The 27,860-nt window shown below is 36.3% G+C and overlaps 2 protein-coding genes and 4 non-coding genes across 7 annotated transcripts; 1 reads left to right on the forward strand and 5 right to left on the reverse strand.

Moving 5' to 3' along the window:
* Positions 1-1,685: 1,685 nt before the first annotated feature.
* Positions 1,686-18,254, reverse strand: LOC138319414 (actin-related protein 2). Its single transcript, XM_069262531.1, has 8 exons — positions 18,115-18,254; positions 17,343-17,453; positions 16,547-16,762; positions 16,171-16,243; positions 15,760-15,896; positions 15,245-15,394; positions 9,589-9,867; positions 1,686-3,203 (listed from the first exon to the last, which is right to left on the reverse strand). Exons 1-8 carry the CDS (start codon positions 18,160-18,162, stop codon positions 3,033-3,035), a joined length of 1,185 nt encoding a protein of 394 aa, XP_069118632.1. The 5' UTR covers positions 18,163-18,254; the 3' UTR covers positions 1,686-3,032.
* Positions 10,223-10,290, reverse strand: LOC138320240 (small nucleolar RNA SNORD61). The gene has a single exon (XR_011208150.1). It is a non-coding gene; the product is annotated as a small nucleolar RNA SNORD61 (small nucleolar RNA).
* On the reverse strand, positions 10,583-10,650 carry LOC138320241 (small nucleolar RNA SNORD61). Its single transcript, XR_011208151.1, has one exon. It is a non-coding gene; the product is annotated as a small nucleolar RNA SNORD61 (small nucleolar RNA).
* Positions 12,906-12,974, reverse strand: LOC138320243 (small nucleolar RNA SNORD61). Its single transcript, XR_011208153.1, has one exon. It is a non-coding gene; the product is annotated as a small nucleolar RNA SNORD61 (small nucleolar RNA).
* LOC138320239 (small nucleolar RNA SNORD61) lies at positions 15,039-15,109 on the reverse strand. Its single transcript, XR_011208149.1, has one exon. It is a non-coding gene; the product is annotated as a small nucleolar RNA SNORD61 (small nucleolar RNA).
* On the forward strand, positions 18,153-24,971 carry LOC138319415 (uncharacterized). Of its 2 annotated transcripts, XM_069262533.1 has the most exons (6): positions 18,284-18,435; positions 20,064-20,167; positions 21,071-21,131; positions 21,400-21,503; positions 21,741-21,871; positions 22,089-24,971. In XM_069262533.1, the coding sequence occupies exons 1-6, from the start codon at positions 18,336-18,338 to the stop codon at positions 22,108-22,110; spliced, it is 522 nt and encodes a 173-aa protein (XP_069118634.1). In that variant the 5' UTR covers positions 18,284-18,335; the 3' UTR covers positions 22,111-24,971. The 2 variants fall into 2 exon arrangements, with proteins under 2 accessions (XP_069118633.1, XP_069118634.1); XM_069262532.1 differs by having other exon boundaries at positions 18,153-18,435; positions 21,741-24,971.
* Positions 24,972-27,860: the final 2,889 nt, after the last annotated feature.

A 27,860-nucleotide genomic window follows, 5' to 3' on the forward strand; every position in this document is an offset into this window, starting at 1 on the left:
GCAAGTTTCAGCCAAATCGCACCGGTAGAACTTGAGAAGAAGTTCAAAATGTGTTTTCAAGATGGTGGCTATGGTGGCCATCTTGGATTTGGATCAATCCGAAAAGTAACAACACTTTGTCGGGATCATTTTAGGATCATTTCATGCAAGTTTCAGGCAAATTGCACCGTTAGAACCCAAGAAGAAGTTCAAAATGTGTTTTCAAGATGGCGGCTGTTGCGGCCATCTTGGATTTTGGATCGACCCGAAATATAACATCACTTTGTCGGGACCATGTCAGGATCATTTCATGCAAGTTTCAGCCAAATCGCACCAGTAGAACTTGAGAAGAAGTTCAAAATGTGTTTTCAAGATGGCGTCTGTGGCGGCCATCTTGAATTTCGTATCGACCCGAAAATAACAACACAATGTTGGGACTATGTCAGGATCATTTCATGTAAGTTTCAGCTAAATCGCACTGGTAGAACTTGAGAAGTTCAAAATATGAAAAGTTAACGCACGACGGATGACGACGGACGAAACATGACAACTATAGGTCGTCCTGACCCTTCGGGTCAGATGACCTAACAAAAAACGAAATATGTAATTACTTTAATAAAAGCATATTTTTATTTTGATGAGAACATTTCATCAAATATTTTAGTTTTCAACAACTTGAGACAAGTTCATCAAGGTTTTTAATACATGTACAAAATTTTATATACAAACCTGACGATTGCCTGAAGTCGAGTTTATACAGTGAGCCATTGATAATGGTTATCTTACATGGTTCATAATGATACAAAAATTATATATACATCATTGTACTTCATACACTCTCTTTAAAATAGGCAACAAATGTGTTGGCCTACTCCATATAAATGTATGGCCTTTACATATCACAGAGATGTGTCTACATCCATCCATCCTCACACGGTATTAAATAATCACATATAAAACATAGAACCAGGGTACATACCGATGTATCAATGCACATTTAACGGGCTGGTTTGTAGTGCATGGAGCCTGCCCAAATCATTTCTGGTACACAACTTAGTGTATGGGCTCTACTTAGTGGATTCTGTCACATTTATTTGATCATTAAGTAAGTATTATTAGTTTTCTCTTCCTTTCTTGTAAAGCCAGTATATGATATCAATAATCTATCAAGAAATGGCAGCCTCACAGATATAGGAAATGATTTCGATCAAATTTTCATATCATCCTTTTTTTTTTTTTTTAGAAAATGGTAAAACTAAGAAGGGAAGATATTGGCAAGGCTTTTATCTTTGTTAGACATGTTATTGATCAAGGCTTATCAAAGTTACCTCTGTCTATACTTAGATAATCACAGGTATTAAATAGATGGTGATAGCCCTAGAGTTAGATTTACACAAAACACAAGTCTTCTATTCTAGCTGAAAAACAAATCAGACGACATTAACAAATTAAATATGATAGAACATGTATAAATATGTAGAAATAATCGATACCATCAACAAATGATAGCACTATAGATATGTTAAAGAGACGTTAACAATGATAATCAGTAGTAAATTTGTATTATAGACAATGGACCAGCACAACAAATGGTTGGTAGTTCTATACTAAATATAAAACTGGTATATTATCCTCACCATACTGAACAGCAGCATAGGTACAATCATACTGAACAGCAGCATAGGTACAATCCTTGTACATTGGTGAGATAGCCCTCTCATAGGTACAATCCTTGTACATTGGTGAGATAGCCCTCTCATAGGTACAATCCTTGTACATTGGTGAGATAGCCCTCTCATAGGTACAATCCTTGTACATTGGTGAGATAGCCCTCTCACACAAAGGCACTAGGTATTACTGTATTTCTGTTTTTTATCTAGCAAATACTTTGTAAAGTTGAATGTCACAATGAAGAATGTTGACCATGATTGGATTAACAAAACAGAAAATTGTTTCCTGATCTTTGGGCCAGGCCTACACTGATGGCAAGCTAACAGCTGATGTTATATTAAACTTAAAGCCACGTTAAGCACCAAATAGTTGCACCAAACAAAAACAAGGAAAAGAAATAAAAACAAAAAAGCAACTTAACATGGAATACACAATATCATCATTAACTACATGTTACAATGTTAATATACCTGTTAATCAGGTATCTTATAATCTTATAGCATATAGTTATTATGAATTTGTGTAGAAGCACGACGAGAGGAAACAGGCATTTGTACTCACACCTCACCATATACAGTACTACATATCAGTTGTCTGACTGCAGTGACAAGGATACTTTTAGCTAGAGCAAACAATGGACATTGTGTTTCACTTTGTGATGTCCACAACAGAGTGTACATAACAAAGGATTTTATAAAGAATCTACTACACTATTTCTTGGTATTGAGGACATTCCTATCATAATTGTTTTATCAGCGATAGAAATATTGCAGCCATTTAACTTCTATCAATATTGCTAGTGTAGGTGACAGAGTGATTTATTCTACCATTAGTAATTTTCTGTTATAGAAACAAGATGGCAAACATGCCCTTACCTTTATTGAATATAAACAAGTTTTGGTCCTTTTAAACAATGGCATGCACATATAAACACATACACTATCAAGGAGAAAATGGTTAATGTTACAAATTAGGGAAGGGACGTGAGGATACATGCTTGGACACTGCAGTGTAGCAACACCAGTGAATGTGGTCTTGATATATAACATTTACTGGATTACATCAAGAAATAGTATTGGACTGGAGCTCTCTTCAGGTATTAAAAAAGATATATAACACTCAAACTCTGAATTCATATGTAGTAATTGCTGAAAATAATATCTTAATCATGATTAAACTTATAAAATCATCAAAAATTAACACCTAATATATCTATAATTGCTTAACTTCTCATTGCTAATATGAGATTATCTTTGTCATTTTAAACCGATAAAGGTAACCTCCGTATTACAGACGACGTTTGAACATGCACGTTAAGTTGAACATTTCCGCTGAATCAACAGGTGACTGGAATGATGGTCTATTGGGACACAGGAGTTTGTTTACGTTACTGGAGACAGAAGTTTGTCTAGACACCTCACACCTTTCTCTAAGTATTCCTCTCGCGTCATCCAGAAACTGTCTTTATCCTTCATAATATCAGCTAATACAGCACCACCTAAGAACACCATGTGCTTCCTCCGAGGAGGGTCTTCTATCCGAATCTTAAATTTCTGTAAATCAAAATTGATATATCAGATCAAATTTTATTTCATTGTGAATAACAAACATGGAAAGTGCTAGTTGTGGGACAAAAACACACAGCACAATGTAACACTCTTAAATGACATGCACAAAATATCTGTAAATAATGAGGAAATAAAAGTAATCACAGAAAATACATGCCTAATAATGAAAAAAGTAAAGTTACCTTGGACTGGTAAGTAGAGAGAAAAGAAAAACATGAGAGAAATCAATGTGACCAGCATATAAGCAGAGAGGAACAACAAAAGCAGATGTCGTCTAAACAACTCTTTTGCTACAATTGTCTCTCTAAATATACATGAAATAAGATATCAGCAGATTATCTTCATTATTTACTGTAAAGAATATCTCTTCATAATGGAATGTTCTTTTTATAAAAGAGGGTAGATCTTGCCCAATATTAAAATGTTCTATATTGACACACATATAGCTTCTACTGAACTTATGATAGGACAATCCCAAACTGTTAAGAACCTCTTTGTATACTGCCCCGTAACAAAGAGACCAACCATATCCACATAATACCCCCGTAACACCGAGACCAAACATGTCCACATAATACCCCGTAACACCGAGACCAAACATGTCCACATAATACCCCCGTAACACTGAGACCAAACATGTCCACAAAATACCCCTGTAACACCGAGACCATACATGTCCACATAATACCCCCGTAACACCGTTACCATACATGTCCACATAATACCCCCATTACACCGAGACCAAACATGTCCACATAATACCCCCATAACAAAGAGACCAACCATATCCACATAATACCCCCATAACACCGAGACCATACATGTCCACATAATACCCCCATATAACACCGAGACCAAACATGTCCATATAATACCCCCGTAACACCGTTACCATACATGTCCACATAATACCTTCCCTAACACAGAGACCAAACATGTCCACATAATACCCCCCATAACACCCCCCGTAACACCGAGACCAAACATGTCCACATAATACCCCCGTAACACCCAGACCATACATGTCCACATAATAACCCGTAACACCGAGACCAAACATGTCCACAAAATACCCCCATAACACCGAGACCAAACATGTCCACATAATACCCCCATAACAAAGAGACCAAACATGTTCACATAATACCCCCATAACACCGAGACCAAACATGTCCATATAATAACCCCGTAACAAAGAGACCAAACATGTCCACATAATACCCCCATAACACCGAGACCAAACATGTCCATATAATACCCCCGTAACACCGAGACCAAACATGTCCACATAATACCCCCATAACAAGAGACCAAACATGTCCACATACTACCCCCGAAACACCGAGACCATACATGTCCACATAATACCCCCGTAACACCGAGACAATACATGTCCACATAATACCCCGTAACAAAGAGACCAACCATGTCCACATAATACCCCCCCTAAGACAGAGACCAAACATGTCCACATAATACCCCCCATTACACCGAGACCAAACATGTCCACATAATACCCCCCATTACACCGAGACAATACATGTCCACATAATACCCCCCATTACACCGAGACCAAACATGTCCACATAATACCCCCGTAACAAAGAGACCAACCATGTCCACATAATACCCCCCCTAAGACAGAGACCAAACATGTCCACATAATACCCCTCATTACACCGTTACCATACATGTCCACATAATACCCCCGTAACACCGAGACCAAACATGTCCATATAATACCCCCGTAACACCGAGACCAAACATGTCCATATAATACCCCCGTAACACAGAGACCAAACATGTCCACATAATACCCCTCATTACACCGAGACCAAACATGTCCATATAATACCCCCGTAACACCGAGACCAAACATGTCCACATAATACCCCCGTAACAAAGAGACAAATCATGTCCACATAATACCCCTGTAACACCATGACCAAACATGTCCACATAATACCCCCGTAACACAGAGACCAAACATGTCCACATAATACCCCCGTAACACAGAGACCAAACATGTCCACATAATACCCCCGTAACACCGTTATATACATGTCCACATAATACCCCCGTAACACCGAGACCATATCTGTCCACAAAATACCCCCGTAACACTGAGACCAAACAAGTCCACATAATACCCCCATAACACCGAGACCAAACATGTCCACATAATACCCCCATAACAAAGAGACCAAACATGTCCACATAATACCCCGTAACACCGACACCACACATGTCCACATAATACCCCCATAACACCGAGACCAAACATGTCCACAAAATACCCCCATAACACCGAGACCAACCATGTCCACATAATGCCCCCATAACAAAGAGACCAAACATGTTCACATAATACCCCCGTAACACCGAGACCAAACATCTCCATATAATACCCCCGTAACACCTAGACCAACCATGTCCACATAATACCCCCGTTACAAAGAGACCAACCATGTCCACATAATACCCCCATAACACCGAGACCAAACATGTCCACATAATACCCCCATAACACCGTTACCATACATGTCCACATAATACCCCCGTAACACTGAGACCAAACATGTCCACATAATACCCCCATTACACCGAGACCAACCATGTCCACATAATACCCCCATAACACCGAGACCAAACATGTCCACATAATACCCCCATAACACCGAGACCAACCATGTCCACATAATACCCCCATAACACCAAGACCAACCATGTCCATATAATACCCCCGTAACAAAGAGACCAACCATGTCCACATAATACCCCATAACACCGAGACCAAACATGTCCACATAATACCCCCATAACACCAAGACCAAACATGTCCACATAATACCCCCATAACACCGAGACCAAACATGTCCACATAATACCCCATAACACCGAGACCAACCATGTCCACATAATACCCCTGTTACATCAAGACCAAACATGTCCACATAATACCCCCATAACACCGAGACCAACCATGTCCACATAATACCCCAATAACACTGAGACCAAACATGTCCACATAATACCCCTGTTACATCAAGACCAACCATGTCCACATAATACCCCATAACACCGAGACCAAACATGTCCACATAATACCCCCATAACACCGAGACCAAACATGTCCACATAATACCCCATAACACCGAGACCAAACATGTCCACATAATACCCCCATAACACCGAGACCAAACATGTCCACATAATACCCCATAACACCGAGACCAAACATGTCCACATAATACCCCCGTAACACCGAGACCAAACATGTCCACATAATACCCCCATAACAAAGAGACCAACCATGTCCACATAATACCCCCATAACACCGAGACCAAACATGTCCACATAATACCCCCATAACAAAGAGACCAACCATATCCACATAATACCCCCATAACACCGAGACCAAACATGTCCACATAATACCCCCATAACACCGAGACCAACCATGTCCATATAATACCCCCATAACACCGAGACCAACCATGTCCATATAATACCCCCGTAACAAAGAGACCAACCATGTCCACATAATACCCCATAACACCGAGACCAAACATGTCCACATAATACCCCCATAACACCGAGACCAAACATGTCCACATAATACCCCCATAACAAAGAGACCAAACATGTCCACATAATACCCCCATAACACCGAGACCAAACATGTCCACATAATACCCCCATAACACCGAGACCAACCATGTCCACATAATGCCCCCATAACAAAGAGACCAAACATGTTCACATAATACCCCCGTAACACCGAGACCAACCATGTCCACATAATACCCCCCTAACACTGACACCACACATGTCCACATAATACCCCCTTAACACCGACACCACACATGTCCATATAATACCCCTGAACACCGAGACCAAACATGTCCATATAATACCCCAATAACACCGAGACCAACCATGTCCACATAATACCCCCGTAACACCGAGACCAAACATGTCCATATAATACCCCCGTAACACCGAGACCAACCATGTCCACATAATACCCCCATAACACCGAGACCAACCATGTCCACATAATACCCCCGTAACACCGAGACCAAACATGTCCATATAATACCCCCGTAACACCGAGACCAAACATGTCCACATAATACCCCCCATTACATCGAGACCAAACATGTCCACATAATACCCCCGTAACAAAGAGACCAAACATGTCCACATAATACCCCCATAACACCGTTATATACATGTCCACATAATACCCCCGTAACACCGTTACCATACATGTCCACAAAATACCCCCGTAACACCGAGACCAAACATGTCCACATAATACCCCCATAACAAAGAGACCAAACATGTCCACATAATACCCCCGTAACACCGAGACCAAACATGTCCACAAAATACCCCCATAACACCGAGACCAAACATGTTCACATAATACCCCCGTAACACCGAGACCAAACATGTTCACATAATACCCCTGTAACACCGAGACCAAACATGTCCATATAATACCCCTGTAACACCGAGACCAACCATGTCCACATAATACCCCCGTAACACTGAGACCAAACATGTCCATATAATACCCCCGTAACACCGAGACCAAACATGTCCACATAATACCCATTACACCGAGACCAAACATGTCCACATAATACCCCCGTAACAAAGAGACAAATCATGTCCACATAATACCCCTGTAACACCGAGACCAAACATGTCCACATAATACCCCCGTAACACCGTTACCATACATGTCCACATAATACCCCCGTAACACCGAGACCATACCTGTCCACAAAATACCCCCGTAACACTGAGACCAAACATGTCCACATAATACCCCTGTAACACCGAGACCATACATGTCCACATAATACCCCCGTAACACCGAGACCATACATGTCCACCAAATAACCCCGTAACACTGAGACCAAACATGTCTGCACAATACTTAGGACACCTACTGTTAATTTATAAATACAATTCATTTTTATGGTATACTTTTTTAAAACAATATAAATTGAATTTAATACCGTATTTTTGCTCGTTTAGTGCACACTTTTTTCCCCCATAAATTATCAAGTGAAAAGTTGGGGTGCGCACTATACGCAGGTACAAGGCATGGCCAGCTCCTGGGTCATGATCACCGACCGGCAGGTCCTAGATAAAGTGTGCAGTAACATTTTGTATATGTTGTCGTGATAGGGTTATGATTAAATACTTGGATCTTTAAGTCAATGATCAATGCATATATTCAATATAAAAGGAAAACATCACTTGAAATTTCTATCTTTAATTCCATGAAAGTTCGTTTTGGGAGCACATATGTTCATGACTTGACACATGTTATGATCGTGAATCTTCAGTAAGCTATCTCCAAATCTAAACGGCTAAATGAATATAGTCTGGAGCTTGAAACGATGTATAAGTGTGTAATTGATTTGTCACATTAAACAGATTACCTTATAAATATGTATCTCCAGCATGTGAAAAACTTTTGAACTTGCAAATGTTTACAGAAGCGAGTGTAATGGCCACATATGCAGAGCCAGCAAATTAGATACGAAACTAAAATCTTCTTACATTAACACTGACCAATCGGCACTATAAGTGATGGTATGACTAAAATTTACTCTTATTATCATTAATTGAAATGGTTCTGTAAGATCACATCCTGATTTAAATACTAATTCAAATAACTGAGAATATGTAAGTGTGCAGTCAGTACTCAAATATGGCGGCCACCTGTGGTTGATTAGCCTACTCGGTTGGCTTTCCAGCTAATATCTTGGACAATGATTAAATTTAAATGCCTATCAGATACACAATGGACTTGATTGATACCACTTGGAATTACACAAGGTATAATTAATTATTTAATTGTAAAAACATCGTTGCTGAGATCCTCATTATAGTGTCATCGGCAATTCACAAGCTAACTAGGCCTGCCGTTGTGTAAACAAAGTGTCAATCATCGTGTCAAACTCCTCTCGCCAGATAATGTTAATGAAAAGAAGGTTGTTTTAAGCACTGATAAACAATAAGAACCGTTTGATTTTGTTCTTCAAGAGTGATTGGAGGCAATGCAAAATGTTTTGAACGAAGATACAAAAACAGATTTAAAAAAAAAATTTTTTTCCCCCAAAATGAAACTCAAAAACGTACGTGCGCACTATACGCGCAAAAATACGGTAGTCCTGATTAGTCATTAATTAAAGCTCTACTGTACAACGATGATAACTGACTGTATGACACGACACTTGTAAACAAGGAATCCTCCTGGCTGCCTTCTATTTGTGCTCTACATGCTATACTTTTTAATAGACATAAACTATAGATAAATACTGAGCGTATAATCAGTTGACTTACCGACAGCCTACTAGTGTCTCCCTTCAGTACTCTCTCTAAGTACAGCTGTTTGAGTTCCCTTTCTAGTCGGCTGGGCAGACCTGGGTACATGGTGGAGCCACCGGACAGGACGATATGGCGGTAGAATTCGGGTCGCGTGTCCATATCAGCAGACTGGATAGTGTTAAAAAGTAGTTCAGCCACACCAACACCATCTACATTGATAAGATGGGGCTGGAACAAGGCCTCTGGTGCTTCAAATCGTTCCCCACCCACCTTTATCACTCGGCCGTCAGGAAGCTGTAACAAGTATGATAAAATATCAATAAGTACGTTACTTATCATACCTTTATCACTCGGTCGTCGGGAAGCTATAACTAGTACAATCAAGTATCAATAAAGGTTGGCGTTCCGGATCCCCATCATAGATGGCAGATTACGATTTTACAAACTACATTTCTAGGACAACGCTGCTGACTTCATTATGGTTATAGCAGCTTTTAGAATAATACTGAAAATAGAGCAATGTTCAGCGATAGCCAAATATTCAATGAATAGTTCAGGTTAGTTCAAAATGGAGGTGAATTTGACCCATAAACTGTATATGCATGGGGACACAAAGTCTGACTAAAGTAGGAGATTTTGATGCCATTGTCAGTTCAGCACTTCTTAGAGGACAAATGATTAGAACATCACAAATCAGTTTGTACAAATCATCATCACTGACAGAGCTAGCTTCAAAGTTTTGTAATAAACATACATAATGCTAAGTTGCTAACATTAACCTCACACAACTGTTTAACATATATTCTGTGTTGTTTTGTCCTTACACTGTACTGGTCTATCAATCTAAGCTAATTTTGACCTTGAATGGCTTGAATAAAAGAACACACTAAAGTGAGACTTGGTAATTAATCTGTCCTTATCAATTAGCAGGTTGCTAAGTTCCTCTTTATGATATCTCTTAATGATATTAAATATTGAAATTTGATTTTATAAAATCAACATTTAATGTCAGTTCAGCACTTCTTAGAGGACAAATGATTAGAACATCACAAATCAGTTTGTACAAATCATCATCACTGACAGGTGGTACTGAAGAATTTTACAGAAGAAACAAGTCATGATCATTACCAACCCGTTATCAATTATCTTTTGTTTCAGTAGTCATCACACACCATAGAACATCACCATAGATATCAGAAATGTAAATATTGACATGAATTTTCAATCCTTTTCTTGTAACAGTTTATATCAAACTTTAAATGCGTATTTTGTAATAATGTGTAACCAACAATTTAACATGAAGAGAATCAGAAACCTTACTTATCAGTGGCCATTTTATTGTACCTAGGAGCAGTCATTCCACAACTCAAGTTTTTCTTTATTGTACCTAGGAGCAGTCATTCCACAACTCAAGTTTTTCTTTATTGTACCTATAGGAGCAGTCATTCCACAACTCAAGTTTTTCTTTATTGTACCTATAGGAGCAGTCATTCCACAACTCAAGTTTTTCTTTATTGTACCTAGGAGCAGTCATTCCACAACTCAAGTTTTTCTTTATTGTACCTAGGAGCAGTCATTCCACAACTCAAGTTTTTCTTTATTGTACCTAGGAGCAGTCATTCCACAACTCAAGTTTTTCTTTATTGTACCTAGGAGCAGTCATTCCACAACTCAAGTTTTTCTTTATTGTACCTAGGAGCAGTCATTCCACAACTCAAGTTTTTCTTTTTCAAATGTCAAAATCATAAAATTGTCAGTACCAGCAGAATAATACTTTTAGATAAGTTTGATTACATCTGGTAAACAAAAAACAAGAGATCCCAGAGGGATCTTGGCGCCCACCAAAGAATGATCTATGTCTGACAATGGAAAGAGGGATCTTTTCTCTGCTTTTCAAACTTTTGCAAACATACTACATATAAAATTTGAGACAGATCGCTTCAGTACTTTCTGAGAAATAGCAGTAACAAACTTCAACTATCAAAATCCAAGATGGCTCCTTGGCGGCCATCTTGTAAATCGATCGGTCCCAAATCGAAATATGCACAACTAGGGCCATAGAGGAACCTATATATGAAATTTGAGACAGATTCATTCAATACTTTCTGAGAAATAGTGATAACAAACTTTAACTATCAAATTCCAAGATGGCAGCCTGGCGGCCATTTTGTTGACCGATCGATCCAAAAACGCATTATGCACAACAAGAGCCCTAGGGAAACCTACATATGAAATATGAGAAAGATCCCTTCAGTACTTTGTGAGAAATAGCGATAACAAACTTTAACTATCAAATTCCAAGATGGCAGCCTGGCGGCCATTTTGTTGACCGATCGATCCAAAAACGCATTATGCACAACAAGAGCCCTAGGGGAACCTACATATGAAATATGAGAAAGATCCCTTCAGTACTTTGTGAGAAATAGCGATATTAATCTTTAACTATCAAAATCCAAGATGGCTGCCTGGTGGCCATTTTGTTGACCGATCGATCCAAAAACGCATTATGCACAACTAGGGCCCTAGGGGAACCTACATATGAAATTTGAGAAAGATCCCTTCAGTACTTTCTGAGAAATAGCGATAACAAACTTTAAGTATTAAAATCCAAGATGGCTGCCTGGCGGCCATCTTGTTAACCGATTGGTCCCAAAATGCAATATGCACAACTAGGGCCCTAGGGGAACCTACATATGAAATTTGAGAAAGATCCCTTCAGTACTTTCTGAGAAATAGCGATAACAAACTTTAACTATCAAAATCCAAGATGGCTGCCTGGCAGCCATCTTGTTAACCGATTGGTCCCAAAATGCAATATGCACAACTAGGGCCCTAGGGGAACCTACATATGAAATTTGAGAAAGATCCCTTCAGTACTTTCTGAGAAATAGCGATAACAAACTTTAAGTATCAAAATCCAAGATGGCTGCCTGGCGGCCATCTTGTTAACCGATTGGTCCCAAAATGCAATATGCACAACTAGGGCCCTAGGGGAACCTACATATGAAATTTGAGAAAGATCTCTTCAGTACTTTCTGAGAAATAGCGATAACAAACTTTAAGTATCAAAATCCAAGATGGCTGCCTGGCGGCCATCTTGTTAACCGATTGGTCCCAAAATGCAATATGCACAACTAGGGCCCTAGGGGAACCTACATATGAAATTTGAGAAAGATCCCTTCAGTGCTTTCTGAGAAATAGCGATAACAAGAATTGTTAACGGACGGACGGACGGAAGGACGGACGGACCACGGACAAAAAGCGATTTGAATAGCCCACCATCTGATGATGGTGGGCTAAACAAAAAAATATATGTTTATGTAAATGTTTGTCAGTTCAGCACTTCTTAGAGGACAAATGACAAAACATCAATGGACATCAGTCATATTAATCATCATCACTGACATCATAATTTCCTTACTGTTGCTTACTTCAAAATTTCTAAAAGAATTCAAATCAATTTACAATAATTAATTAGAAATTGTCTGTGACAAGTTATGGATCAATTCTCAGTGTTCCTGATCACACATAATCCCGCGCGAATCAATCACAATTTATGTTATTGCACCCATAAATTTGACAACCTGTACTTGCATGCAGGTTTAAATATTTTCCATTATTTGGTGATAATTATTTCTATTATTTCTTATTTTGATTAAAGAAATCGTAAGTTTGTGAAAACGTTTTAGCGATACCGGAAGTAGTCATATCAATAAGCATTAATTGCAGCACACCAAGCGGCAGATATGTTAACTGATTATCTCATTCTGCTTTGTGCCTTTGTCCTATGATAAAATCCGAGACCTTACCCATGACCATCGGTAGTCTCGGGACTGATCGTTATATCACTTAAAAGATAAGTACATGTGTTAGGGGAAGCAATTTAGGATGCAGATTGTGATCATGTGATAACAACTAGAGCTGTGTAAGTCAAGCACTATCATAGAGTATGAAAACAAACTTCAAATCCATTTGGTTCTTTGAGCAAGAAAATTGTTTGTGATACCAATCATTACAGAAATTATCTATAAGACAGTGATACATTTAACATGCCTTTTAGGATCGGCACATTCAGGGATCGGGAGCTAAACAATTTGTGAATCTATACGAAATATTTTCAAATTTGTTCTTCAAAATGCATTTGCAAACTGATTCCAATATGCGATATAAATTTTATACATATTGAGAATACGATTTTTAAGTAAAAAATTGACGCAACACAGCAAGCAGTTATGTTAATTAAAATACATCAAACAAAGAAATATACATCTAACACTGTTTTTTTAATAGTGTTTTTTCCCTTTGGCGAAATATATGTTAGTTTGTTTTTATTTTCTACCAAAGAATACACATGGGAAAAATATGCAAATATGGTGTACCCCTTAAATATGGCACTGTACACCCTAGGGCTGAAACGATTAGTAATTTTTGTATTCGATTATTCGGTCACATGTAATCGATTACTAATCGATTAATCGTTTGAATTGAAGGCAACTATATTGTTTCACTACTGACTACTGAAAACGTGTGCCATGCTTTGTTATCAATATGACAGAAAACATGCCTTATATAAGCCTACCAACAAATAAGAATAGATTTATTGACAAAACAAATGTATTTTATCCCAAATAAGCTCTGAATTCAGTTCCTGTATCGTCTTCCGTAACATCGTTTAAATCAAGTCTGCTAACCCGCTGTTTTGACGTACGACTAATCAACCAAATCTGGATCGCCACGGAGCGACATGACCAAATTTTCGTCAATGAACTTTTTTATTTCCGTGATCAAAAAAATAAGATAAATCAACTTTTATCTTCAATTAGAATATGAACGAAAACATTCTTTTTATATGATTAACACATGCAATAGTAAAATTTAAATGTTCAAGATTACTGCTCCTTCCGCTCCCGAGCGTCCCGGCGGCGATTAGGCCTCCGTGATGTAACAACATGGAGTCGATCGCTAGTGAAAATTGGCGAACAGCGTGTTGCAAGCTTTCTCATGACATCCACTTTTTCATTGATTAATGACTAACTTCCCAGAGACGTAATTTAACAAGTATTTCTCACATCATATATGCTTTGTTGAGTTCAAAACATAAAGAGATGAAACTCCAGTCGGAATGGCTTACTCAGAAATCCATGATCTGTCAACGTGTTTAGTCAGCTTACAATGCACTTGCTATGCATGTTACGATTAACGATTAATAAAATCTTTATCGATTATCAGAGATTAGCTTCATTAATCTAATCGCCTCCGATTATTCGACTAATAGTTTCAGCCCTAGTACACCCATTTTGCCAGGTATGGGGGTACAAAAACCCCCATTTGAAAAAATGACCAGGAACACTGAATACTTTATTCAGTTAAATTATCTGAAAACTCAATTCAGATAAATAAGCAGACTCACATTATAAACCAGTTTATAGTCTTATCGTTTTAAACATATGTATTAATATTATAGTCAGTTCAGCACTTCTTAGAGGACTAATGAGAAAAACATCACAAAACATCAGTCTAAACAGATCATCATCACTGACAAAGTTTAACAAATATTCCTCCCCATTCCTTATTCTCGTGTTCAAAATTGTTAATTACAGGGCTTTGAAGTTCAATAATGATATATTTTACAGATGTTATTAACTTTACAGATGTTTGTGTTGTTACTTACTGTGTAAGTTTCTACTAATACTGTTGTCTCCAGGGCCAGTTTCTGCTCCTGCTCTATATCGTATCCTACATAGCACAATTTTTCCTTCAACATTCGCACAGTCTCAAAGTCTGCTGTGTGGTTAAATGCATAGCCTCGCAGTAATAATAGCTGAAACACATTCATCATTTCCATGGTGATGACTTAAAATAACATAGTAAATTCAAATAACATTTATAGTAAATATTTTTCTATTTTCCATTCTTACAATTTTTAGATCAGAAATCTTTTCTTTTGTAACCCTTGGCTAAAAAGTCTTTGTCAGTTCAGCACTTCTTAGAGGACAAATGATTGGAACATCACAAATCAGTTTGTACAAATCATCATCAAAGACAATAGACTCATTTTCTCTTACCTGATTAATGCTCTCTGTATCTAATTATAAATAGGATTATACCTTAATTAAAGCTTTCTCTCACCAAATAAACACTTTCTATATCTGATGTTTTTTTCCTCGGATTCTATAAGGGTTATACCTTTATAAGATATTTTGTTATATCTCGTCCAGCAATATCCAGTCGCTTTGTCAGATGAGGTAACGCAAATCCTTCATAAACTGGACAGATGTGAGTAACACCGTCCCCAGAATCTACAACTACCCCTGTTAATAAACCTGCAAAATACAACAGAAATTGGTAGCAACACAAATTAACATTCTATTTTTCTCTAGCTGATCTATCTAATTCACGTCTGGGTGTATAACTCTAAAATCATAATATCAACACAAAGAAATGTCAGTTAACTTATGGCAAGTATCATTGTGTGTATAATGTTAATCATTTTTATATTACATAGTTACCTAATGATAATATTAATGTCAATCAATATAACAGCCAGTACAATGTATGGACTACAATGTAAATATTATGTTACATAGTAATAATTACCTTGTGCGTATAACGTCAATACAGCCTGGATAGCAATGTATACACCAGCAAATTCATACTTCTCAAACATATACTGTTAACACAAAAACAATCAGAGAAAAGTTATTTCATTGTAAATGATTGCAGAGTATGATGAGCATATCAGGAGAACACAAAGTGGATGACTAAAAATAACAGACATGTGAACTTACTCAAGACAATTTCTTTTTTATGAGTATTTCCCAATTAGGGAGACTTTTTTTTATAAATGAATAATTAATGCATATGCCATATCGGGCAAATCATGATAAGATCAAGCAAATATCTTCTCAATCAAAAATATAACGTTTTTGACATATTATCGAGACAAGTTCCTTCACTTATGGCGAGAACTCACCTCTATCATTCTTTCCCTGTTTTTGGTTGGATTCATTGGAGGTTCTGTCAGCAATATCTTAGTATTTCTTGCATCTAGATCCAGTTTTTCAGGACCAAATGTATAATTGTATAAATGTTCCATGTCTTCCCAGTTTCTAACCATACCATTTTCCATAGGGTAGTTCACCTCCAACATAGCACGGAGCTGACTGGCTTCGTCACCTATCATCAGGTCCTAAGGAGACAAAGTCAAACAGAATATATTATGTATGGGAGTTTATGGGAGTTTATGGGAGTTGTGTGTTTTATTCAATTTGGGAGTTGAGCATTTTATTCAGTTTAAGTCCTAGAAAGCTAGGATTGAAAATAACATTACCAGATTTGGAGCAAGTTAAAAATAATGGGAGCAAGCTTTAAGATTCAGATACAGTGCAAACTTTAATACTTTTGTGAATACTATGGATGATTTATGTGATTACCTTGATTCTGATACAGTGCAAGCTTTAATACCTTTGTGTGAATACTATGGATGATATATGTGATTACCTTGATTCTGATACAGTGCAAGCTTTAATACTTTTGTGAATACTATGGATGATATATGTGATTACCTTGATTCTGATACAGTGCAAGCTTTAATACTTTTGTGAATACTATGGATGATATATGTGATTACCTTGATTCTGATACAGTGCAAGCTTTAATACCTTTGTGGTGAATATGACCGATGATTTATGTGATTACCTTGATTCTGATACAGTGCAAGCTTTAATACCTTTGTGGTGAATACAATGGATGATATATGTGATTATTACCTTGATTTCAATGTTGTCGTGTTTCTCTGCTGACCTAATGATTGGCCTTCCAACCAAAGATGGAAAGATATGGGCAGGGAAATTGGCTCCAGCATATCCACACTTGACAAACTGCAAAGTAATTATCATAGATTTTATAAATAATCTGGATATGTGTATGAATTGATTTCATACAGTAAATCAGATTTAGTCCAGAGTTCCGATACCTTATACATGTGTAAAAGGAGCGGGTTGTGTGGTTTGTACATAGTGTTAAGTATCATAAAATATGGTCTCTGTCCCTCAGCTGATGAAGTGGTGCACTTCCTTTGCTCAGTCGGTAAAGACATAGTTTTTCACACCGGAGACCCTTGGAATGCACATCTTTACAGAGACCATTTGATCTCTCTAAATATATCTCATCTTATGCACACACTCAACCTTGCAGCAGTTTTATAAAGTAGATAAGTTTAGTTACTGGTAGATGAATCCATTATCATTATGTAGGGTGAAAGACCGAAAATCTCTCGAGTAGTTTTGCTTAGAGGTTGCATTGACCGACTTGTCCCTAGCTGTGTGGGTAGGCATTTTGAATAGCAAAACACAGTACGTTGGTTATAAAAAAACTAAGTTTAAAATTTATTTAAAATCGGTCTATACAATGTCAAAACACTTCCTGTGTACCATATCTGTTTCTCTTCCGGGTATCTAACTGTCAAGTAAATAAACCAAAATATTTGCGCTTGGAGGATAAAATGCGATCAACTTTATGACTCGTGCAAATGAAACTTACACCAGTGCCATTGTCGCACACGACAACTTTCCTTCCCTGAGCATCCATAGTCGATGATGCTGGATTTTTATCCCCTTAATCGGTCTTTCTCAGACGGTCGGAATCAACCGTACCGGAAGCTCACACCCCTAACTTCAAACGAAATATCCGATTGGATGAATCATCCATTTCAACCAATCAAAAGTCAGTTTACAACCGAAGTAGGTACGCACTTGTCAAATATGGCCGAGGCCGGTAGAAGAACGATGCATGTGGGACTGTTATTTGTTGTTATTTCACTTTTACTCTCGACCTCATATTGTAAGAAATCAAAAAAATCAGGTAAGGAAGGCATTTATAAAATATACATTAATACTGTGAAATTATTGCATCTTCAACAGGATTTAACAATTATTTTTAGCACGATGACGTGATCGCTGAGTCAACTAACAGCTGTTTGTGTTATGTTCGGCCTCGGTAGGCCTATGTTATGTCCACTAACACTAAATGACACACGGCAAAGAATACAAATCTCTAGAGCAAACTCAACATTTATGATTTTGAATGTGATCCCATCCCCTCAAGAAACACTATATTTGATGGTTTTTTTTTTACTCGTTTGACTCTTCTGGACCAGGGTAATGATATCAATTTTTTAAAATTTTTATCGGGGTGCGAAAGCAATTTTTGTTTGCAAATATTTTTTTTATGTTGAATGAAGGTTAAGGTCATTTATTTAAACAAGCTTACAAACATCCTTCATATATTTTATGATATCATAAGGATATAATCATAATGAAACAGCATTTATTCCATACCCACAATGAAATTAAAAACAGATAGTGACATCATGCAATGCTTATGTCATAATGATTCATTTTACTTCACGATTTGATGAAATAAAACATGTTTAAACATACCATTCCATTGATTTTTTAAAGGATTGTTTTTCCATATAAATATGCAACGTCAATGTTTCTATTGGGAAGTCACAATAATCTCAGGTTGTCCCGCTATTTTTGGATTTTTTCTTCATAGAGTTATGAAGAAAAAGAATCAACTACTCAGACAGTCGAATTTAGTATGAAAACAAAGAAAAATTAATGGAATAAATTCAGGTGCCACATGATACCCTATACCATTAGTGCAGGACTATTGTTTCTATTGGTGATGGAATCATACGCATGCTAACATCATTTCAGCATGAATATTACACAGAGTAATTACATTTCATAACTACTGAAGATATATACTACATCATATTAGTCCCATACAAACGTTATTGGGTATCCTGTGATACATGAATTAAACAGTACATTATACACAACTGAAAAAAAGATTGAACAATTCAAATGAAAACATAATTTGCTTTCGATTGTATAATGCTGTAACATGATATTAAGAGGAATAGATCTGTTAAAAATAAGATAATGTTAAAACGATTGGAATAAAAACGACTTATGACCTTCAAAATTCCTTAGTTATATGTACAATGTAGGCCTAATTCATTATGATAGCCCATTTCAGTTTATCATTGGAATCTGGATTAGACTAAATTTACATTAGTATATACTAAATGCTATTTGTCGGTTAGTGTTAGGGACACCTGGTAATCTCACACCATGCTTGATTGCATATCAATGTACAAGTGCCATATGTCAATGTACAATTCTTATACATTAAAATCTTGATAATTATTAAGCTGCAACTTATATTCTTTTTTGGTAGGAAATCCCAGGCTTATTTTCAAGACCGGCCTATTTTCAAACCCCATGATTTTTGAAGTCATTACTCCTGCAAAGTATCATAGGCTGACTTACGAGATCAGCTTACTTTCGGAACATTTCATCGGTGCTTAAATTGAATATTCAAACTTAAACAAAACAAATAGATATATGTCTATGCACAAGTCTCTGTGATTCTGCATGTTTTTGTAAATACATTATTGTTGTCTTCATTAATTCCTACAGGTAGGGGTTACAAGCAGATTGAAATTGAAATAGATCTTGGTCCAGATGGAGCAGAAGCAAAAAGGTTTACTGCATCAGAGCTCCGAGGATACGATGGCAGGGATGTAAGTTAAATTGTGTTTTATTAAATAATCTTCAATTATGTGTAAAGATTAATTAATATTGTGCTGGCTAAGGACATGCATTTTGTAATTAAGTCTGGTTTAGCAAATATGTGAAAATATCACCTAAGTAGACTACTACAGTGTTCTATCTACGATTATTTTTCGTGGGTCCTTTTCAATGGTTTTTGTAAAAACAATGGGTCCCACAGTGTTATAGATACCCATTCCCAGAAATTTCATGGGTCCTTTTAAAATTCTGTGAGTCCAGGACTCGGGATGCGCATGTAGATTGATCACTGCTTCTACATTGTATATATCTATATTAATACAGTATACTGTAAGCAGGAGAAATTGTACATATATAAATGGTGATAGGTTGGTAAGACATATTGCCACAGGCAGACGTGACTAATCAGACTGTGATAACGACAGCCGTCTGACAGATTATCATGGTCTTATCATCTGGCCTTAAAGTCAGTCAGCTTGTGATAACGACAGCCGTCTGACAGATTATCATGGTCTTATCATCTGGCCTTAAAGTCAGTCAGCTGTCATAACGACAGCCGTCTGACAGATTATCATGGTCTTATCAGCCGTCTGACAGATTATCATGGTCTTATCATCTGGCCTTAAAGTCAGTCAGCTGTCAGCCTGATTGTAGGATCCTTTCCATAGTGATATTTTGATCATATTGTCTCAGAATATTGCAAAAAAAATATTTCAAAGTCAGTATAAGGTATATGAAAAAATATGAAAAATCATAGAAAAGGAATTTTATATTAATTATTACGTGATATGCATTACTGATTATATTGACATGATTGTTTTCATAACGTTTGATTGCATGAACTCTTTGGCTATAAATGACAAAGTGTAATAACTATAGTTTATTTATTATTGCAGTCAAAAAAGCCCCTTTTGATGGCAGTGAGAGGTGTTGTATTTGATGTATCGGAAGGAAAAGGTATGAATCAACAATAGGAATTACTTCCCTTAACTGTGCTGAATTATTTTTTATATCAATTGTTCATAATTAAAGTTGGCTAATTATGGGTATATGCTGACTTTATAATGAGAGTTGTTTCTGTACTTAAAGTCGCAGACTGTGTACTAACTTCTGTTATAAGTTTAATTTGCTAAACAATAGCTATGCCCAAACAGAATGATATTTTGCAACTGCTTTAATTCCATTATGACGATTGAGTTAGGACTGGTTAAATGCTCTGTTTTAGATTTCTATGGCCCTGGAGCAGGTTACCATGCCCTGGTAGGACGGGATGCAAGCAGAGCCATAGCTCTGTGGTCACTAGAAGAGAAAGACATGGTCCATGATCTGGTATGTTCAGGGAAATGTTTGGAAGGTGTTGGTGATTTAAGTGTTCCATGATTTGGTCTGTGTTCAGAGATATATTGAGGCATTGATGCCATATATATTGTAGTATAAGGGCCACTAAAACATTGTACAGCAATGGTACCAATTAACAATTGTTCTGTAAATGGATAAAAATGTATGGACATTTTTTAAAAGTTTTCCACATTTCCACTTTGATTGATAGTTTTGTTTCTATTGTAGACTGGACTGAGTGACGATTCCCTCAAGGGCTTAGATGATGTATTTGTTGGTACCTATAAGAAGAAATACCCTGTGGTCGGCTACATGGATTATCTTATAGATTTATTCACTGAAAAAACATTCGAGGACAGGTTCAAAGAAGATTTGTAAACACTCAAAACATTGAAACTTTCAAAAACTATGCAATATTTTTCTAATTTTATATGGTTGACTTTTTGCAACTAAATGATATACACATGTAATTTTATTTAAAATCAAATAGATTGTTATTGTTTGGGGGTAGGGAAATCAGTATTAGATTTAAAGAAGATATGAAAATGATTTTGGTTATTGTCCTTTTATTTGCAGAAATCTTGGCAAGAACGGTTGAATTTGATGTGGTGCAATATTGGTGATATGGTCCTGAGTTCAAGCTTCAGACAGTTTGAGGACATATATTATGTAAAATCAGCCCCTAATTTATGAATTTGCTGATAATCAGATAAAACTGAAATATCTACCATATATATATTATGTACATTTTTATTTTATAGTTTTGGGATAGCTATTTCTATATATTCAACAGATTTGAGGTCTGTACCACCACTGTTACTTATATATACCTGGTGCTGCCATATGTCGTTACATATTTGTTGTTTGAAAACAAACAGTCTTAATATTACAAAAAATCAATACAGTATTTCTTGATCTCATTTTGACACTGTATCATTCACTGATGTTATGACTATAGCATGTCTCACATTTCACTGACCTTCACTTCTCATCTAATTCTTTTTATCCCCCGCTTTCACTGAAACAGGGGATATTACTGGTAATTAATTTGTAGAGGTGCAACGATTCACAGATGCATCAATGTATTGCATCGCTTGGTGGTGCATCGATGCATCGTGTGCAATTTATTAGTATCACGATACCTAAAAATTAAAATTGAACATTGGATTATCTCCCTTGGTCAACGTCAACGGAATGTATCGTATCGCCACATGCCTTGCAATACACAGCACTATTAACTTGAGTTTGTCCGTCTGTCTGTCTGTAACACTTGGTTTCCATGCAATAACTGCCACAAATCTTAAATAATATATAAACTTATATATACCTGGTGCTGCCATATGTCGTTACATATTTGTTGTTTGAAAACAAACAGTCTTAATATTACAAAAAATCAATACAGTATTTCTTGATCTCATTTTGACACTGTATCATTCACTGATGTTATGACTATAGCATGTCTCACATTTCACTGACCTTCACTTCTCATCTAATTCTTTTTATCCCCCGCTTTCACTGAAACAGGGGATATTACTGGTAATTAATTTGTAGAGGTGCAACGATTCACAGATGCATCAATGTATTGCATCGCTTGGTGGTGCATCGATGCATCGTGTGCAATTTATTAGTATCACGATACCTAAAAATTAAAATTGAACATTGGATTATCTCCCTTGGTCAACGTCAACAGAATGTATCGTATCGCCACATGCCTTGCAATACAAAGCACTATTAACTTGAGTTTGTCCGTCTGTCTGTCTGTAACACTTGGTTTCCATGCAATAACTGCCACAAATCTTAAACAAGGTTTTGGTAGCTTGATCACATAGTTAATGTGCCAAAGGCTCCGATGAGATCGCTCTGCACTTTAATTGGACCCTATTTGGCGGAGTTATGGCCTTTTCAATAACGGAAAACGCTGTTTTTGGCTCTGTACATTCAATAACTCGCGCATGTATTACTGGATTTTTTTGAAACTGGTAACATTGTTAAATGTTTTGGGGCCTTGGCCAAGTTCTATCGGCACTTTCATTGGACCCTATTTGGTGGAGTTATGGGCCTTTGATTAATGAAAGCGAGGGATGTATTAAATTCCATGAATTTGCTTGTCTCTCCTGTATTCAAATCGACCAGCATTAAACTCCTATAATATGTTATTACAATGTATTTTGTGAAACTTTTGGTTGTGATCCTAATCAGAGTGAGATACCTTAGTGTAATATCATGTCAGTCATTTTATATATACAAAAGTTGTATTATATTTATTAAACAATTGATTTTTCACTTTAGAACCATGTACAATGTAAACAATGATATCCCCTTACAATGTACATTTGTAGTTGATATTACGAGTAACAGATCTGGTTAATTCTGTATCTCACCAATGTTCTACTCATGTTTTATGGAGTGTTTAGACCTCAAACTCTTGTAATTCAGTATATTTTCAGTAAATGAGATTTTTAACCAATGTCAATGTTTCTTTTCTGCTCTGCCAACATTCCATTGATCTAAGATTGTTAACATTTATTGTTATATGAAAATATCCTGGGAGATAATAAATCAGTCTGTTTGTATAAGTTATCAGTAACTAACAATTATATAGGGGTATCTCCATACTCTGGACACTCTTAATTACATCATTGTGTCTGAACTCTGGAGAGTCCACTCCATACTCTGGACACTCTTAATTACATCATTGTGTCTGAACTCTGGAGAGTCCACTCCATACTCTGGACACTTTTAATTACATCATTGTGTCCGAGCACCCTTACATTATACTATAGTGTCTGAACTCGGGAGAGTCCACTCAATTTATATGGGGGTATCTCCATACTCTGAACACTCTTAATTACATCATTGTGTCTGAACTATGGAGAGTCCACTTCATTTATTTAGGGGTATCTCCATACTCTGGGCACCCTTATATTATAGTGTCTGAACTCAGGAGAGTCCACTCCATTTATATAGGGGTATCTCCATACTCTGGGCACCCTTACATTATATTGTCTGAACTCAGGAGAGTCCACTCCATTTATTTAGGGGTATCTCCATACTCTGGGCACCCTTATATTATAGTGTCTGAACTCGGGAGAGTCCACTCCATTTATATAGGGGTATCTCCATACTCTGGGCACCCTTACATTATAGTGTCTGAACTCAGGAGAGTCCACTCCATTTATATAGGGGTATCTCCATACTCTGGGCACATCGACTCTTATTTTATAGGGTATCTCCTTGGCTCCAAATGAAGGAGGCCTTATTCCACCTGATGATTTGTAGTGAATGTGTCTTGTGTTAATATTGTTAGTATTACAGTATATAAGTCAGAATTAGATATACAATGTATTCTATAACACGTTAAAATAAAAGTCAAGAATTATATATATATATATAATTGTTATAGTGTAATGGTGGTGTTTGTGTTGGCCATGGTACTAAATAAAGTTCTATATTATCATATTCATCTTTGTGACGTTTTCCTTCACAGACGTTAAACACAATTTTTTTGTCTTGGAAATCAGCTACAGTAAACCAGATTTAGAGAAATCAATATATAGTAGCTGATAAGTTTAATACAACATAAACAAGATTTTACTTCAAAAAATTTATTCTTCAAACTTGAATTTTACAAAATGTTTACATGGTCAAGAACAAATAATCTACAATGTAATTGATTTTATATTATAAAATTGCTTCACTAAAACATTAAATGAGACAATGGGTATAATACTGCTCACTATGTTTACAAAAGTCGGACTTGTTTAGGAAATGATCAAACATACAATATTGTTTACAAATTCTCCTAACAAGACAATCTTTGAAAAAAGGGCATTAAACCTATAAACAAATATCCACTGACAATCAATTTATGAATATGTGTTTAGAATCAACACATAGACCTGCAAGGTAAACGCGGACCATCGGAAAGAGAAACAGATTAATGTATACTAACAATATTGCAATGCTATACTGTAAATGTGGATATTTTCCCGAGTGTTTAATTTCGCGATTTGCATACATAAAACTTTCGCAGTGTTGTTATTTTCGCGATAAATACACTTTTAGGCATTTAACAACAAAGTTCATACATGTTCAAAATATTACGTGCGGGGGAAATTTTCACGATGAAGCTTAAATTCCCCCCTCGCGAAAATGTCCATGTTTACAGTATTACTGAAGTTTAATGGAACATACAATGTGATATAATACAGACTGTATTGACAGTAAGTCCAGTACCAAAAATGTCCCTGTTTACAGTATTACTGAAGTTTAATGGAACATACAATGTGATATAATACAGACTGTATTGACAGTAAGTCCAGTACCAAAAATGTCCACGTTTACAGTATTACTGAAGTTTAATGGAACATACAATGAGATATAATAGAGACTGTATTGAAAGTAAGTCCAGTACAAAAAATGTCCATGTTTACAGTATTACTGAAGTTTAATGGAACATACAATGTGATATAATACAGACTGTATTGACAGTACTGAAGTTTAATGGAACATACAATGTGATATAATACAGACTGTATTGACAGTAAGTCCAGTACCAAAAATGTCCCTGTTTACAGTATTACTGAAGTTTAATGGAACATACATTGCGATATAATACAGACTGTATTGACAGTACTGAAGTTTAATGGAACATACAATGTGATATAATACAGACTGTATTGACAGTAAGTCCAGTACCAAAAATGTCCCTGTTTACAGTATTACTGAAGTTTAATGGAACATACAATGTGATATAATACAGACTGTATTGACAGTAAGTCCAGTACCAAAAATGTCCATGTTTACAGTATTACTGAAGTTTAATGGAACACACAATGTGATATAATAGAGACTGTATTGACAGTACTGAAGTTTAATGGAACATACAATGTGATATAATACAGACTGTATTGACAGTAAGTCCAGTACCAAAAATGTCCATGTTTACAGTATTACTGAATTTTAATGGAACATACAATGTGATATAATAGAGACTGTATTGACAGTACTGAAGTTTAATGGAACATACAATGTGATATAATACAGACTGTATTGACAGTAAGTCCAGTACCAAAAATGTCCCTGTTTACAGTATTACTGAAGTTTAATGGAACATACAATGTGATATAATACAGACTGTATTGACAGTAAGTCCAGTTATACCAAAAATGTCCATGTTTACAGTATTACTGAAGTTTAATGGAACATACAATGTGATATAATAAGACTGTATTGGCATACAGTTACTGAAGTTTAATGGAAATACAATGTGATATAATACAGACTGTATTGGCAGTAAGTCCAGTACCAAAAATGTCCATGTTTACAGTTTTACTTACGCATTCATGCATCTCCAATGGATACCCCGTCAAAATACTTTTATTGAATTGATCTTTTAAACCCACCATCAGCAAATGGTTGGCGAGCTATAAAAATATCCTTCCCCCCATTGCTCGTCATCCGTCCGTCTGTTATTTCTGTTATTTCTCTGAAAGTACTGGAGGGGTTTCATATGTAGATCCAGTTATGTATAATATATTTCGGAATCAATCCGAAATCGATTTATTTCAATACCGTTACATGTATTTGCCAGAGAGTATTAAGGATCTTTTTCAAATTTCATGTTTAGAAAGTCATCTTTCTTTATTCTAATAGATGGACTTGTTGCTGTGGTTCAAATTCAACATGTGAGATTCATACTTAATGAACCTTTCTGGAATTTTATAAGTACAACATGTATCTCTCTCTTTACTCTTGTTGTGTATAATGCACCAATTGGAAAACGCGGTAGTCGACAACTTGAAGTTCGTTACCATGTAGACATACAATTATCAAATATCTTGTTCGATATAGACATTTTGATAATCATTTTTAACATAGGATTGTATTTATTAATGCTCATTTTTTGAGAAAGATAAGATTACAAAATAATGAACATTTGGCTATCTTGAAATTATTTGACTACCACGGTGCTTGACACGCATTTGACATTCAGGGGTGCATGATCTGCTATCCGCTTATTTTTATGTGATGTCATAATTTTTGTGCCATCGATCACAGAAAATGGCTGTTTCGTCCTTGACGATATTGATTTTTTTCTTTATAGATACAAATATCTTGGGATGTTATCATATAAGTGTTATCAAATGAAAATATATTCATTAAATTGCATTCAGTTGACAATTAGGGGAGTATGAATGCCAACTGGTCATCTGTTAATTCAACATGAAGCGCTAAAGATATTGGACCAACATGTTAAATTGACCGATTTGTGATTCCAATGGTAAACGTCACGATATCTCTTGGCCCTCTTGCATGTTATCAACTGATTTGCTTTTATAATTTGTT

Source organism: Argopecten irradians, chromosome 3, assembly GCF_041381155.1.
Source record: "Argopecten irradians isolate NY chromosome 3, Ai_NY, whole genome shotgun sequence".
In the NCBI taxonomy this organism is placed as follows: domain Eukaryota; kingdom Metazoa; phylum Mollusca; class Bivalvia; order Pectinida; family Pectinidae; genus Argopecten; species Argopecten irradians.

Bases quoted from the DNA above. Each gene is read 5' to 3' on its own strand.
- LOC138319414 (XM_069262531.1), bottom strand. From the start codon at position 18,162: ATGGATGCTCAGGGAAGGAAAGTTGTCGTGTGCGACAATGGCACTGGT. The intron at 16,763-17,342 runs GTAATAATCACA...TTGTCTCCTTAG, and splicing joins ACGACAACATTGAAATCAAG to GACCTGATGATAGGTGACGA. The intron at 15,395-15,759 runs GTATAACCCTTA...AATGTGTTTCAG, and splicing joins TAACAAAATATCTTATAAAG to CTATTATTACTGCGAGGCTA.
- LOC138319415 (XM_069262532.1), top strand. From the start codon at position 18,168: ATGATGCTGGATTTTTATCCCCTTAATCGGTCTTTCTCAGACGGTCGG. The intron at 18,436-20,063 runs GTAAGGAAGGCA...TAATTCCTACAG, and splicing joins TAAGAAATCAAAAAAATCAG to GTAGGGGTTACAAGCAGATT. The intron at 21,504-21,740 runs GTATGTTCAGGG...TTTCTATTGTAG, and splicing joins AAGACATGGTCCATGATCTG to ACTGGACTGAGTGACGATTC.